This window comes from Homarus americanus, unplaced genomic scaffold (genome assembly GCF_018991925.1).
Source record: "Homarus americanus isolate GMGI-L3 unplaced genomic scaffold, GMGI_Hamer_2.0 scaffold7626, whole genome shotgun sequence".
Classification (NCBI taxonomy): Eukaryota; Metazoa; Arthropoda; class Malacostraca; order Decapoda; family Nephropidae; genus Homarus; species Homarus americanus.
Genome location: NW_024718273.1, coordinates 20,584,937 through 20,601,774, shown reverse-complemented (window position 1 = coordinate 20,601,774; position 16,838 = coordinate 20,584,937). Strand labels below are relative to the sequence as shown.

Sequence of the window (16,838 nt, the reverse complement as noted above, 5' to 3'; positions counted from 1 at the left end):
TGTAGCTAGTGACGAGTCGTCAACAATGCCACATTACAAAGAAAATTAGTTGCAAATCTTCATTTGTATCAGGCATATGTAGATTTAAAGTGGCATAATGTACAGTATATATTCAAGGAGGTTCTGTCTTCATAAAGAAAGAGGTATGGTAAGCAAGCCCAGGATGAAGGAGCTTACTGGTAAGGCTAGCTTACCATAGGCATGTACAACTATCGTTCACCATAATTGACCCACGGAAATGCATGAATTTTAATTTTCAAAAATACTAAGCGTATCTAGTTCAGCCCTTTACCTTTTGCATAAAAACTGGATCATGAAAACTCAAACTGTATATACAGTATACTGTACACATCCACTTTATCTTACACTGCACAAGGTCATCCATGACACATACACGTACGTAGGGACTCGGGAACCTAAAAAATCATTACGGCTCTGAAAGTTTCTAGAATCTAGAACATTACCAATCTGTGTTTGTGTAATATGCTGGCTGTTGTTTTGAATGCCTGAATAACAGATTCTGTCTGAGTAACTATTGTACGTGGCTTAATTAGTCTGGTACTCTGGATTATTAATGGTATACAAATATAAATCTATATACAGTACAGTCGGCCCTTAACATACGCGGGTTTATAATACACGGATTTGCAAATACGCGGATTGCCCCGCCGGAGGAATATTCTGTACATTGAAGTACATTCAAATCGCGCGCCATTCAACTCGCGCGCGGCACCTCACACGGGACACCGCCCGCTCCCGCAACCTCACACACACACACGCATAGCTCTCCCTCACTCAGTCAGTCTCGCTGTAACCACGCTTGTGTTGACATCAGCATTGTAGTTGCAAAAATATTACATTTCCGTGAATGTATTATATCAAGCACAGTATGAATAGAATATCACTAATATAAGAGTATTTTAACCGAAAACTACTAAAAAAACGAGTAACATATCTTGAACATCGGAAGGTTAGGTAAAGTCTTTTGTTTTCATGTAGTTTATCCTAATTTACATTGAAATGCATTACGTTTCAGCAAAACTACTATTTATTTCTGAGAATATGGAAATGTAATGTTTTACTGAAACGACGTACGTATTACAGTGGAAAGTGACGAAAGCAATGACTCGCTTTCTTTCGTTCAAAAGATGTTACCGTAATCGCTTTTCGAATGGTTTTCAGTTAAAAAACTGTTGTATTACAATAATATTCTATCCTAATTCACTTGTGATGCAACAGTTTTTTTAACTGAAAACCATTCGAAAAGCGATTACTGTAACATCTTTTGAACGAAAGAAAGCGAGTCATTGCTTTCGTCACGATTTTATCCCACTTTCCACTGTAATACGTACGTCATTTCAGTAAAAATATTACTTTCCGTGAATGTAGTATATCAAGCACAGTATGAATATAATATCATTGTAATATAACAGTATTTTAACCGAAAACTATTAAAAAAAACGAGTAACATCTCTTGAACATTGGAAGGTTAGGTAAAGTCTTTTGTTTTCGTCATGTATTTTATCCTATTTTACATTGAAATACATCACGTTTCAGCAAAACTACTATTTATTTCTGAGAATTTATTCATTCAGGCACAGTTTAGGTAAAATATACATGTGTTGTAACATTTTTTTAATTGAAAACGATTCGAAAAACACGTACCCTCTAGCCCTATTCAAGGAAAAGACTAGGAGGAGCTGTTTGGTGCTTAAGACGATGACAAGGAAAATGATTTTGATGGATTTTAATGAAAATATTCAGAAAGACCCTGGCACTGTCAAGGAAAGTGGCTGCTGAAGGCTTCCAGGACATGGCAGAGGACGAGATTAGGGAACTAATTGAAGAGCACGACACTGAGCTGACTGAGGAGGATCTACAGGAGTTAGTAGACTCAGGCAAGGAAGAAGCGAAAGGGAAAGAGGATGAGGAAGAGCACCAAGAAATAACGTTGGAGAAGTTGGGGGAGATGACCAGGAATATTGAGGCACTGAAAAACCTGGCCTATAGTATGGACCCCTCCATGGTGCGTGCCCTGAAATTCATGCGAGGGATGGATGACGTTTTCGCTCCATACAAAAACATCATGGAAGAAATGAAAGAAAGAGACGACAACTCCCCATCACCATGTTATGGAATTGAGTGACGATGAGCCCGATGACCCCCGTCCTGTCGCCGAGGATAGGTACTGTACAGTAAAGTGAAATTTTTATCTTTTTTTTTATTAGCTTTTCTTGCCATGTTTATGTTTGTAAAAATGCACAGCACAGTACAGTTCAGTACTGTACATAGGAAATGGAGGTGCAGTTATTCACAAAACATTTGTGTTCGTTGTCGGCAGTAGTGACGGTGAGGAGGTGGAGGGGGGGGGGGCAGCACATATACGCGGATTTTTAACATCCACGGGTATCTCTGTTACATAACCCCCGCGTATGTTAAGGGCCGACTGTACATAAAAAAACACATACAGTATACAGACCCTTAACCTAACATTGGCCTGGGATTCAGTGCCAGTATGCAAAAAGGCAGTAAAGTACCGACCACCATATACGGTACACAAATGGCACGAGATAAACACACAACAGAACCAGTGCTGCAGATCTAAAAGCAAATGAGAGCAACGGAGTACAAATAAAATAAGAGAGAGAGAGAGAGATTGATAACATGTGGCTATATTAAAAAGTTGGAGGTTCTGTAAAGTAATGTAACAAACAAATTCTTTCTTTGGCCAGGAAAACAGATACAAAAAAATCATTATAATGTTTATTGAAAATGCAAAATTTGTACTTCTAGTATTATAACTTATAAGATAATTATTTATAGATGTGAGTTATACTGTATAACCTTTACAGCACTGCTACTATATACACAGCAGACAAGAAATTATAGAAGTATGAAAAAAACAAAAAACAAAATTGTTAAATCACTTTCAAGGAAATCCTACTAAAAAATAATACACTACGTATGCTGTAATTAAATGTCTATTGTATGTAAATCTATCAGTGTCTGTTTAGTTCACTTTTGACACATACAGTATGTTTGGTACCTTATTCTTATCCTCAATGCATTTCTGCACACAAACTAAAATTCTAAAATAAAAATCTTTTATAATTATTAAAATTGTAATTTATCACAGTAAGTGATAAAACAATAAAACTTAATATTAAAAATCTCTTAGAGAGGTTGTACACTGATTAGTTTCATTTCTTGTATATGCAAGAGAAAGCTGTCTTCATCCTTTGAGGGGTCGGGTTCCTTCTTCTGCCTACATAACTAGCTCAGCCCAGAGCATCCTCTGAACAGAAATTCTTTGTCATTTGCCTGTTCCTCTAAACTTCTTTTTCACCTACAGTACTGTACTGTATAAATAATTTTCTTATACAGTAATAGTAATTTTGATTGAAGAATATCATTCTTTTCATTTTATGTTTTACACCAGAATTTGGCAACCTTTCACTGAGTTAAGTTTCACACAATCATACTTCATGGCCAATCTCTATGCTTTCATTAAATGTATAAACTTTTGATAATGCCTTTAAAAACATAATGCTGAGGGTGAACTCTTCACGAACAATACAGGGAAGTTAGCACAACAACTCTCTTTTTAGTTTAAACCTCGAATACGGCGAACCAGCTTTAAATCTTGAGGATAAATGGTAACACGCTTTGCATGTATTGAGCAAAGGTTTGCCATTTCTAAGAGGCCAACAATGTAACATTCAGCTGCTTCTTGTAGAGCCATCAGTGCTAGTGACTGCACCCTGTAGAAGAGAGAAGTTGAAGAGGTATTTTTAGCCACACAACTAATTTCTGTTGAGTCTAATGTGAATTGATGCTGAAAAGTTGAACTTCTCAAAACCTGCCTTCAAAGTTTGTTCCCAGAAGCTAGAATCTCTGGAAAACTCATACCACTCACAAGAAAATGATGATATACTGTGCCGTACTGCCTCATCATGCAGATTGTTTTTGGATGAACTTCTGCTGTTGACTGTACAGTACAGTACATCCAAATACCACAACAATGAAAATATGCTAAAATAATGTTTCCTTTTTTCTTTTATGACCACTGACCAATATGTTTACTTGTTTCACTAATATACTTCATTATTCTCAAACATTCACAATGTTATTAACACATTTCATGCTAAGTGACCCACCGATCGGTCACAACACATTTTTTCTTGTTGCATTGACACACAGATGGGCCTCTCTTAGTTTTCCCTTTGTAATGTTTCATTTACAGTAAATGCAATGGTATTCTTACAGTAAAGAGTTGACATTTACTTTTGTTTACATTGGACTATAAGTTAAATACAATGAGGAAACTCTAATATCCTGTTAGCCGGAGCAATATGTGCAGAGCATTTCTATGTTAGAAAGATTTCCGAGTACCGAGACAAATTCTCTTATCCCGGCTAAAGTCACACATCTACGGAAGTTTTCCAGGGATTGGTGAAAGCTTCTGCATCTAAATTACGCAACTGACAATCAAAGGATAAGAATAAATTTCCCTCACAACTGCTGAAAGATATTCCTATTTTTCTAGCTTTCTTTTCACACATTTGTCACCCTCATTGGCTGAGATCATCTCATAACAACCGTGGCACTGTTTCCTACTTTGTTCTCTTCTGACCAGCTGCCTCATCCAAGTCATGAGATGACCTTTGATCTGTTTCCAGATCTAGTTTTATCTGTAACTGATCCAGTGAGCAACAATAGTACAATGGATTCCTTGAAATATCTGGGGACCAATGGTGATGCACTTTAGTATTTATTATAGAAACCCAAAAGCATTTACTAATAAGTCATGTAAACTGATCACTTGTAAAAGGTACAGTCGTATCTCCATTAGCTGGAATCCCTCAAACCCGGAAGTAATACAGTATCTCCGTTAGCCGGAATCCCTCAAACCCGGAACTCTTCAATAGCCAGAATTAAATTTTTCTCAAAAAATCATCCCCAAAGAGGGAATTTTCTGAAAATTCCAGTATTGGGAAAAATTTTATGGAAGACTCAGAGACAATTTTCCCAGTACCCAGAAAATTCCAAGGATGGGGAGTTTTTTCCGGGTTTGAGAGATGAAAATCAATTGCACTGGAAAATTTAGGGGATGGGGGATATTTTTCTGAGTTTGAGAGATGTAATGCACAATTTCCGGAACTTTAGATAATATTTTTCCGTGACTCGGAAAATTACGGGAATTAGGTTTTTTCCGGCTTTGAGAGATGAAATAATGCATCACTCTGGAACTTCTGAGAAAAATTTTCCATTACCCAGAAAATTGCGGGGATGAGGGATTTTTTCCGGCTTTGAGTCGTCTCATTACACGGAATCTCTCATTCCTAGAAGTGTTCTGCACCAAATGTTCCGGATAACAGAGATATCACTTTTGCTGTAAAATGTAAGACTTACCCCACCCCCTCACAAAAAAAAAAAAAAAAATGGTAGCAGCAACTGTAGGCCCACCTTGTGATGATGACTACTTCGATAAGTTAACAAGAGCTGGTGTAGATGTACTATTTAAATATTCTGCGAGATTTGTTACTATGGGCTGCACAATGCTATCTAGAGAAAAACATGGTTGCAGTCTCAATAAAACGTATATGAACAGAATATGAGGTTAGCCAGTGGGTTATTACAACACTTTATAAAGCACAATACAGGGGGTCCCTGGGTTACGAACGAGTTCCATTCCTGAGGGCGTTCTTAAGTCAGAACACATGCCCCTTTGCATGTTCAAGAATTTTGTATTTCTTTCAAAATGGTTACGATCGTTGACAATCTGAAGCCCAACGCTCTACCAATGACTGAGGATGTTTCGCCTTTTACAGAACGTTTAAATACATCAACTTTCACTTTCGTTGTAATTGTTTTCCTTTCCTTGGATGTACTACTATCACTTGCATCAGGTAGCCATAATGAGGGCAGAAAAATTGGGTTAATAAACACTTGATCACAGATGTTACTGAGGTGAGGGCAAGGCATACCGACCTCCCTCAAGGCGTGTGGCTGGACGAAGCATTACTCCCCACCTGCCGCTCTACCACGCAAACTAGTTCTCGTACGTTAATACTACATAACCAGGGGTACCTATGTCGGAATCTTAAAATACTTGACCTTATGGGACCTTGTTCACATTGGCAGGTGTTCATAATACGGGGACCTCTGTACCATACTGCTAAGTACAGCATGTGTATGACAAGTTTCCATGCCATGCATGGCCTTGATAAGGGCCATGTTTACAAGGCACTAATACTGTAGTGAGTTAAGACTTTGGCTGGCATTAATAAAAATAAATACTTTTCTTGTGTTATTCGATAAAGAACTATTAGCATACAGTCTCTCCTCGACTTACGACGGGGTTCCGTCCCGACGACCAGACCATAAGTCGAATTGGTCGTACGTTCAAAAGGAGAAAATAATACATAGAAATTCTAAAATGGGTGTCTCTTTTTCTTCTCAGCACCCAGAGAATTCTCACTTTTACGCTTGCCAGCCATTTTAAAGGGAATTACAAACAAAAATTTTGTCAGTACACAGCTCGATCACTAACGTCTGGACTCGAAAATACGTAATGTGAAAATATTTTATAGGACCATGCCGTCGTATGTCCGGATTGTCGTAAGTCGAGGAGAGACTGTACCTGTAGTACCATGTTTCTGGTACAGGTTGAAGCTCCCATATCTGGCAATCATGGGTCCAGCTCCATGCCAGATAAAGGAAATTACCGTTATTTAGAAGGTTGTATTTCTTAAGTATTTGTAACAGGTTACCAATACTGTACATGTATACCTGTATGTACAGTCGTGGACAGAAGTCCTGTCGCCCCTTGTGCTGTTCCGCGAACAAAGAGATTGACTCATGAACCTGAAGCAGTAGACACTGGTGCATTATTCTGCCCATAAATGCTTCGGATTCATGGAGCAGCAGAAGGGACGACAGGACTTCTGTTCACGAGTGTGTGTGTGTGTGTGTGTATACAGTAGAAGTCCAAAAATCCGGACTGCTTGGGGATTGGGTCGGTCCGGATTTTCGGATTTTCCGGATTCTCAGGCAGTACTTTTAAAATTCAAATTTAATGAAGAATAAAGAAGAAATGAACAGGTACATTTTGATAGTTTATTCATTTGCAAATATAGCATGCTTCATTTATCAAAACGAGCAGTTTTAATGAAAAAGCTGTGAATTCTAAATTTTATTCTTTGCCTTTTATATATCATAAATTGTAGACTTTCCAATGTCGTATGTTTCCATTAGAACAGTATTGCTCACACCACGATCTCTAGTTTCTTAATTATTTCAAGTTTGTCACTCAATTTCAATGTGTTCTTCTTTCTCTTCACACAACGAAGTTTATCTACTTTAGGAGCCATTATTATGGGCTTGTACAGTACTCTGTAAATGGAAAGAGTAGGACTCAAAATATTGTTATATTACAATGGTATTCTATTCATACTGTGCTTGATATAATGCATTCACGGAAATGTAATATTTTTGCTGAACGTACGTATTACAGTGGAAAGTGGGATAAAATCGTGATGAAAACAATGACTTTCGCTTTCTTTCGTTCAAAAGATGTTACCGTAATCACTTTTCGAATGGTTTTCAGTTAAAAACTGTTGTATTACAATAATATTCTATCCTAATTGACTTGAATAAATACTGCGATACCATATTTCTGAATATTTTCATTAAAATCCATCAAAATCATTTTCCTTGTCACCGTCTGCAGCACCAAACAGCTTCTCCCAGTCCTCTCTTTGAACAGGCTAGAGGGTACGTGTTTTCGAATCGTTTTCAGTTAAAAAACTATTACATCACTCCTCTATTTTACCTAAACTGCGCCTGAATGAATATATTCTCGGAGATAATATAGTAGTTTTGTGGAAACGTGACGTATTTCAATGTAAAATAGGATAAAATACATGACGAAAACAAAAGACTTTACCTAAGCTTCCGATGTTCTTGAGATGTTACTCGTTTTTTTAATAGTTTTCGGTTAAAATTCTGATATATTACAATGATATTCTATTCATACTGTGCTTGATATAATACATTCACGGAAATGTAATATTTTTCCTGAAATTACATACGTATTACAGTGGAAAGTGGGATAAAATCATGACGAAAACAATGACTTTCGCTTTCTTTCGTTCAAAAGATGTTACCGTAATCGCTTTTCGAATGGTTTAGTTTAAAAACTGCTGTATTTCAATAATATTCCCTCCTAATTGACTTGAATAAATACTTGAATGGAAATATACAATATTTTTGTTGAAACTACCCGGGTTTCAGTGTAAAGTGTCGTAATAATAAATGGTAAACAATTTGCCTTCAGCACTTGTGTTTCATGCACGGCGAGCCTCAGTTTATAGGACGTAGAGCGTTTTTAGTGGTTTTGTTGTTCCATTACCCTCAAAAACGTGGGTGGAACTATAAACGAGGAATATCATAAATTAACGATTTCATGGTCAAAAAATCAGGGTCTACTGATAACGAGGGGGGTTATAGACGAGTATATACGGTATGTTGTCACAGTTTGATTGCCCATTTTAAAGTGGCGACCACGTGGTCGCTTGTCGCTGTGCAGCTGTGGCGCTCACGCATGCGCACATGCACACAAATGCCCACTAAAAAAATTTTTTTTTTGAAAAGTCCGGATTCTCGGGTGGTCCGGATTTCTCGCATCCGGATTTTTGGACTTTTACTATATATATATATATATATATATATATATATATATATATATATATATATATATATATATATATATATATATATATATATATATATATATATATATATATATATATATATATATATATATATATATATATATATATATATATATATATATATATATATATATATATATATATATATATATATATATATATATATATATATATATATATATATATATATATATATATATATATATATATATATATATATATATATATATATATATATATATATGTTAACTATATTCTAGAATGACTAATAATTTTAATATAAAAAATGCAAAAATACTAAAGAGCACAACCTTCTTGATATTTACTCCACTGGAAACGAATGTAAACATAGAACCAATTACTGTATTGGTGGACTAGCCGATCAGATGATGCGCACAGCAAAACGTGTTTGTTGTAAGGATTTAGTTAATCGAACTGAAAATCCTTATGGGAGCTAATTCGTTAACCGAAATTTTGTTAACCGAGGAACCACTGTACTGTATTTTACTTAAAGAAAACTGAAAAAAATTATAATACAAACCGAAAGTCTTTCCTAAACCCAACCAGAATTTCACGGACCAAGCGAGAAAACGGAAGCTTGGGAATCAGAAGATTTGTTCCTCTCTGGAAATGGCGAATTTCCCTAAGAGCAACTGTTCCAGGCCGAAACCTCAACTTCCTTTTTCCAGGAGTCCTTCTCTAAAAAGAAAAAGAACATAATCAGTATGAATTCAGATAATGAACAAACTAAAGAAATATCCACTGCATCATATTAATAAACTGTAGCTACTGATAAATATTACTTCGACTCACTTTCTTTTTATAGAAGCTGGTAGACTTCTTACGTTTTTCAGAAGTGGTTGGTGTTGCTTCTGGAGTTTCTTCTGCTGGTGATGGAAATGGAGGAGACTCAAGCAATAACTTTTTCTTGGGGGTTGATGCCACCACTAATGGCTTTTTTAGCTTTCTGCAAATTAAAATTTTTCACCATTTAAGAAATTTAATAAGTCCAGGGCATATCATCATTGTGGGGCCTCCTTTACGCTATAGCACGCACGCACGCACACACACACTCTAGCATGCAGCTGTGAAAAAAAAAATTATAATTATTTTCCGTTTTATTTTAATAATTACAAAACTAAAGTAATGGATGGAGGTAGTAATTTTACAGTACAGGATATTGCAACACAAAATACGGAAAAAATGAAAGAGATCTGTGTCCTAGATCATATGTGATAACTGTTCTACAAGTTATGAAACTACTTAAAATGTGAGATTCGAAAATGCACAAACAATTTTTAAAATTTAAGACCTGGTGATATTATTGCATGCATATACAGTACATGGAATATATATTTTTTTTTATTTCTTGTAACCTAAACAAGACAAATATCATAAGATAGTCTTGGTATAATGAAAATTTTTTTTAACATAACTCTTAATCAAGACACTAATTTAATGTACTATGACTTCTCATAAAGAATTTGCAAAGTAGCAGAAACAGCCTACTTTCGAAAATTAACCTTCCTTGCTTTCATTTCACCAAATTCTTCTATCAATTTATGATTGCACAAACTTGAGACAAAGTTGTTCTTTGATAACTTTATATAAATTTGAGTTAATAAAAGCTTTGCTCCCCTGATGCCACTGTGACTGCAACTGTCAACAAAATCCTGTGCACTACTTCTGCATTATGGAAGGAACCATTGAGAGATTTTAGAAACTGAAGGACTTGAAGTGCATTTTTTATTTCTTTGGGAATGAGCACTCCGAGTACTCAAATCTCTGAAAACAACTCGACTTTCTCAATATCATGAGAATTTCCAACACTCAATGACTTGACCAAAGCAAGGTTGTGCTCAGCTAGGGAACATGTGTGTATCTATAGTACTCATTGAACATAACCTTTTCACTTCCATCCATTGGCTTAGTCTTTCACTAAAATGTTTCCAATCAGCACAGCCTTCATTTATTAGTTTATTTGCTGCATTTGAATTGTATAATTATTAACCAGGAGGGAGTAGGACCCGGGGCAGCCACCCCCCAGGGCAGCTCTGTATATAGGAACTGGAAAGTTATTTAAAATCAATCAGTAGTGACACATACAATAAACCCATGTCTCCTTAGTCTCCCCATTCATAATGTTAATATACTAAAATGAACCAGTTAATCACAATTTCCATTTCTGTATCACCAATCACTACACCAGATTATCTACAAAGCAATGGAGGAAGGCAGGCTCGGAGTAGACTGTGGTTACGTTGTGAATGCATGCCTGACAAAATTTGATAATGACTACAGGGCTTTAAATCTTGATTATACATACCATCTTTGATAATGACTGATTAAAATTTAAGAGCTACAGGTATGTTATTGGTGAGGTGTGAGTAAAGGTATCTATCTACTCATCATGAAATACATGATTAGTGTAAAGAAAGAATCAGGACCAATGGGGGAGAGGGGATTAAAAACTTTCAAGTCAAAGCCCTAAAGGTGCAGAAATAATAACATGCTTACAGTAAATTAAAATGATTTTATTTTGCCCTGTAGATGTACAATTACTCATTAGTAACCAAGCGTAAGTAAAGGACCCACTGAAAATTGCATATATACATGTACCTGCAGTTTATGCACACTGTATACCTGCATTGTCTATACTGTATGTATGCTGAACTGAATAGCTCTGCATGGTCTATATACATGCCAAACCAACAGTAAACCCGTTGGAATTTTTTTACAAATTACTGTACGTATTACCTTTATTATGGTAAATACCTGTACTGTATGCTGTATAGTAATGGAGTGCCTGTACCTGGCTATTCAACACAACAGCTTTTATAGCTGGGTATCCTACCTAAGTTTACAGTATAATACAGCTAATACACTGTATCACTCACTTATTTTACACCTCACTGCTATAATATTAATGTTTTAGTATATTTGTATCCAGTAGCATTCTTTTTCTACCTGTTTTATATATTAAAAATAAAATAATTGGAAGTGAAGGCTAGGTTAGGTATAGTTCCCTTTAAAGTTATATTTCATTACTGGAGACCTCAGGTATTATACACTTGTGTTGTTATATTTGTAACCCCAATACCCCACATGGAACGTTACCAATTTAACTTAAATATCATAAACATAACATAAACCTTGTGAGAGTGAGGTACCTAGCTACACATGCTCTTTTATATAGAAGACACTGATCGAGTAATGATACCGGTTTTTCTAGAGGTGTATGCTATGCTCTGGTGATAACCATCCGAGGGCAAATTCTTAATTTTTGAGCTATGGTCCATTTCTCCTGCTTCAATATTTATACCCGCAAAATGGACAAGGCTTTGAAGCGGAAAAGTGTGGGGCTAAAGCCCGTAAAACATGTTATTTTAATTTACATTATTTTTATCAAGTTTTAGAGTTAAAATTTCTCAACAGCTGGATGTGGTTACAAACGTCAAACCTCTCCCAATTAATAAACTTAAATTTGGACATTTGTAACTGCCACCAGTTACCTTTGAGAGGTTGCACGAGGTGTGCTGCCGAGAACAGTGAAAGGAACACAAGACACCCCAAAACTGAGGAAATATGCTAAACCCAAAGTGACACCTTTATATAATACTGTGTTGTTTTTGAACTTCACAGATCAGTGGAGTGTGAAATAATAAAAGAAAGAAACCTAAATAATCAAACCTAAAATGAACGATTAAAAAAAACTTGGTAATCAAAAATTTCTGATGAAAACACGATAAAGCATTTTTTTAATGGCTATTTCCTTATATAAAAATCAATATATTGTAGCTAGACTTCAGTGCATGGTGTGGGATTCTAGGCTCAAAACATAAAAAAAAAAAAAAAAAAAAATTTTAAGATGTTTTTTTTCATGAAAATGTACAGGTACATACATTATATTTCTGTCTTCTAACATCTTTATGAAGTAGTACAGTACAGTATATGATTATAGTTTCATAAAAATATTGATAACCTGAGAAAAAGTAGAGTAGATTGGACGACATTCTACATCCATGCTCAACTGGCACAACTAAATCATTCACCATGCCACGGACCAGCAATGGTTTAGAATATTATGTTTTAAGTCCACATTTTCCCTGCTTCTTCTTAGCCCTGCCCACTTTTTATTGTATTAATACTGAGGAGGAAAAATAGTCCGTAACTCAAAAATGAAGTACTTGAACAAGAAATGGTGGTAAGCCTGTATTTTAAGGGCATACAATCATGAACACCATCCTGAAGAAGCTGGAAACTTACCAAAGTAGCAGACACTGGTACATTAATATTTAGGCACAGGCTATAGGTACAGCAGCCATATGTGAAACGTCGATGTCTACCGGTACAGCAGCCTAATGCACATGTGTGGTGGGCAGACTATACAATGATAAGTTACTAACCTAATTTATGGTAGTGCCATTTATAAATGGCAGTAACCCACACTGTGTATAGAATCCTTGGAAAGAATTCAGAGGAGAATGACAAAACTAATCCCAGGCATTAGGAACCTTGAGTACAGAGACAGGTTAAAGCATCTTAATCTGCAATCCCTCGAGACGTAAAGTGAGGTGCGATATGATAGAGGTGTATAAATGGAAGTCAGGGCTGAACCAAGGGGACATTACAAAGGTACTCAAACTATCCAACCGGGAGCGAACTCATAACAATGGTTTTAAATTAGACAAATTTAGATTTAGGCGCGAAGTAGGTAAACATTGGTTTGGAAATAGAGTAGTGGACAAGTGGAACAAGTTACCAAATATCATCATTAACTCGAATACGCTGGATAGCTTCAAACATAGGTTGGATGGATATATGAGCAATAAGGGTTGGGTGTTAATGGAACTGCCCAGTATGGGCCAATAGGCTCGCTGCAGTTACCTACATTCTTATGTTCTTACGTATGTACAGTATTCCTTTGAAAGACTTGTGACGAAACGTCGGGAATAAAGCTCTATCTCTTAGTCGTGTTTCCTTCACTACCACACCACCATCTATCCACTATGAACAATGTTCATAACCTAACCTTAACAATAAAGTCCATCAATATGCCTGCCATTCCTAAATCCACTATGGAACGTATAATTTATTATTTATACAATGTTCCAAACTAACTTAACCGCACCTATATTGCATACTATTGTTTATGTGAATCTTGAGTTTAGGCTGGTTAGTTTGGTTTATTTTATGAATTATAAATAATACAATGTAAAAATATCTCCTACTTCAGAAAATTCCCAGCCTGGCCCAATGTCAACAATGGTGCTCGTGATTTTACGCCATTAAATATATGATTAACACCAGGAGACGAAAATAAAGAACACCCTGTAAAACGATGTCGCGTCACTGGTTCAAGGAGCCTGTGTTTTCTATATATTCATTAGCCATTATGTTAAAATTTAGTTTTGCTCATCCCTATATTTAGATATCCAAACTAGCTTAACCTAACCGATTCCCCTGAAGACCAAAACTAAATTAATACCGGCATTATTATTTTTATAGATACTGTGTTTGCCTCTCACCACTGTGGCTCAGGTATAATGCCCACTTGGGTTAGATGTGAAGGGTGGTGTCTAGTTTGACCATACTAAACACAGCAGTTTTCTCCATGTAGTAATGTACAGTACTGTTACTTACTCCTATACTAACACTGGACCTCTGAGAAAACTAGTCATCCACATCTAACCTGAGAGAATATTTGTCATTAATGGGCAATGGTGAAACGTCAGGTTTATCATTATTCTACACCAGCATCTATGACGGTGAAATTCTTACATGGTATGATAATATGAGCATTAATGATAGACAATAGCAATAAAAACAAATAAATATACAGATATCCACAGCACAAAACACACTCGCTCCTTTCAAACACATCACTGACTCTAACAACAACCCCTATCACTTATAATTTACTCTTACAATACCTCATACTCACTTGTCTTGTAAAGTTCGAACCATCTTGAGATATAACTATTAATGTAGCAGGTGTAGTAGAGTGAATTACCCACAAGGAAATATAAAATCAACGGCGCCCGTTTTCAAACTGATGAGGTATGGGTCCGAACTTCCCTGGCGCTATCGTACGGCGTGGGGGGATTACCGTACTTGGACCGCCTTATCGTGCACATAAGTATTAGTAATTATTAAACTTTACTTAAACAAAATATAATAAATGTAGATTAGATAATAAGAAGAAAACTATAAAATAATATGGAGGATATTGATAGAGAAACATGAGAGAAGTGTGAATATAATGTGGAGGGATTTTTTTTTTTTAATGATATTTGTTAGTTTTATGGATATTAAATGTAGTATCACAAAATATATGTGATTTTTGTTACTATAATTTAGTTATTCTACGGGTTTCTGTACAATGGTAGAGTCTGAGAAAAAATTAAGTAAAAAATCAAATTAAAAAAATATATACAATTAATTAGATTATAAAATTAAATGCCATCTCAGAAATTTGAAGCCTAGGGGAAGCCCATTATCTTCATGTACCTTTTAATGTCTCTTCTGTTTTTAAGATGGTAAATTGTTTCAAGAGATTTAATAGTTATTGAAACACACATAAGTGAGCGAGAAACAAACGTGAATTCAAATACGTATTCAAGTCTAAGTATGACAAACACAGGAACAAGTCGGGAATGGAAATAATTTGTCCAGAGCTAAAATTTTCAGGAATGATGCAGAAATATGTCTATAATAACATATCCAAATTATACCTCATAAAACCTTGAGTAATTTTCACAATTTAAGATTATCCAAGATAGTTGTCATGTTGCTAGACTCCCATAAAACACACATATGTAAGTCACACTTTATCACTTTAGAATTATAAATGATGATTCATGACCAAGGTTATACATATGCTGTTACATTACTTACGCATATATGATCTTTGGTCAATAAAATACTAAAGAATTGAAGAATGGAATGCAAAACAAGCAATACTCAGCCCATGATAAACCGATAAAAAACGGAGAAATCACATCCCTGTAAAGATGTGATGAAGAGAATAGGGATGTGCTAAACGTGTGATGGAAGGAAGAGGAATGTGACAAGGGAAGGAGAAGGTGATAAAGATGATAAAGAAGGCGATGGAAAATAAGTTTAAGGACCACACCTTATATAATTAAACTCATGTTAGGTTAGCATTGGTTCGCTTAGGTTAGGTTAGGTTGTACAATGAAGATACTAAATTACATAAACATGAAGAATCACCTGAAGTTTAACCCATCTAGTTTGTTTCACCTTCATATTAACCACCCTAATGCTAACCTAACCTAACCCCCAGGTGTAGCGTTCGGGTGTTTAATCTATCAGGTGAACTAAGCTGCTGTAGTAATCTGGTGTGTCTGAGGATATTTCTGGTCCATTAATTTGAAAGAAAAAACAATAATTTCTTCATTGTTTAGTGCACACTTTAAAAGATCACGTTTACTTATGTAGAGGCGTGGGGTAACCTTCAACAATCACAGCGAAAAAGGTATACCAAGACTGCTCTGAATAATTTGGTAATTGAAAATGTCATCGCGGAGAGGTTTAGATGGCGATAAGCCTGCATAAAACAACGAGCAGGTCCGTCTGCCCTCACCAAGGTGTTGGTCTAGGAATGTGGCGGGGTTAAAGGAATATCCTTCCTTCCTTAGGCTTTAGTAAGCCCCTTTATAATATTTATACTGTATATACTTGTGACACTTGCCAGATGCTTCTGGTGTCATTGTACAGGGGTACCTAGTGACAGCACTAGGATCCCGCTTCCTCTATCAAGGAATAAACAATTGAAATTGAAATTGAAATTGAATGTGGCGGGCCTCCAGCAGCGGCGCCTCGGTTGTCAGGCCCAGAGGACGCGTTACTCCCGCCTCACCTCACCTGTATTTCAGCCCTGGAAGATATCTCTCTTTTTCCGGAAAACAAATATTCCAACTTTTTCACGCTGTATTCTGATTTATGATTGTTGTTATTATTATTATTTAGTTGAACTAAAGTTGAAGTGTTCACCAGGACTACAACACGATGACCTATTTATTGTCTGTAGAAACAGCAAGGTCAATTTTGCTGAGCCTTGTTCTCGCAAAGGTGTCCATA

The 16,838-nt window shown here is 35.9% G+C and overlaps 1 protein-coding gene across 1 annotated transcript; it reads right to left on the bottom strand.

The window, feature by feature from the left end:
- Positions 1 to 2,751: 2,751 nt before the first annotated feature.
- LOC121859567 (histone H3-5-like) lies at positions 2,752 to 14,808 on the bottom strand. Its single transcript, XM_042356498.1, has 4 exons — positions 14,680 to 14,808; positions 9,549 to 9,702; positions 9,277 to 9,434; positions 2,752 to 3,761 (listed from the first exon to the last, which is right to left on the bottom strand). The coding sequence occupies exons 1-4, from the start codon at positions 14,700 to 14,702 to the stop codon at positions 3,605 to 3,607; spliced, it is 492 nt and encodes a 163-aa protein (XP_042212432.1). The 5' UTR covers positions 14,703 to 14,808; the 3' UTR covers positions 2,752 to 3,604.
- Between the last annotated feature and the right edge of the window lie 2,030 nt (positions 14,809 to 16,838).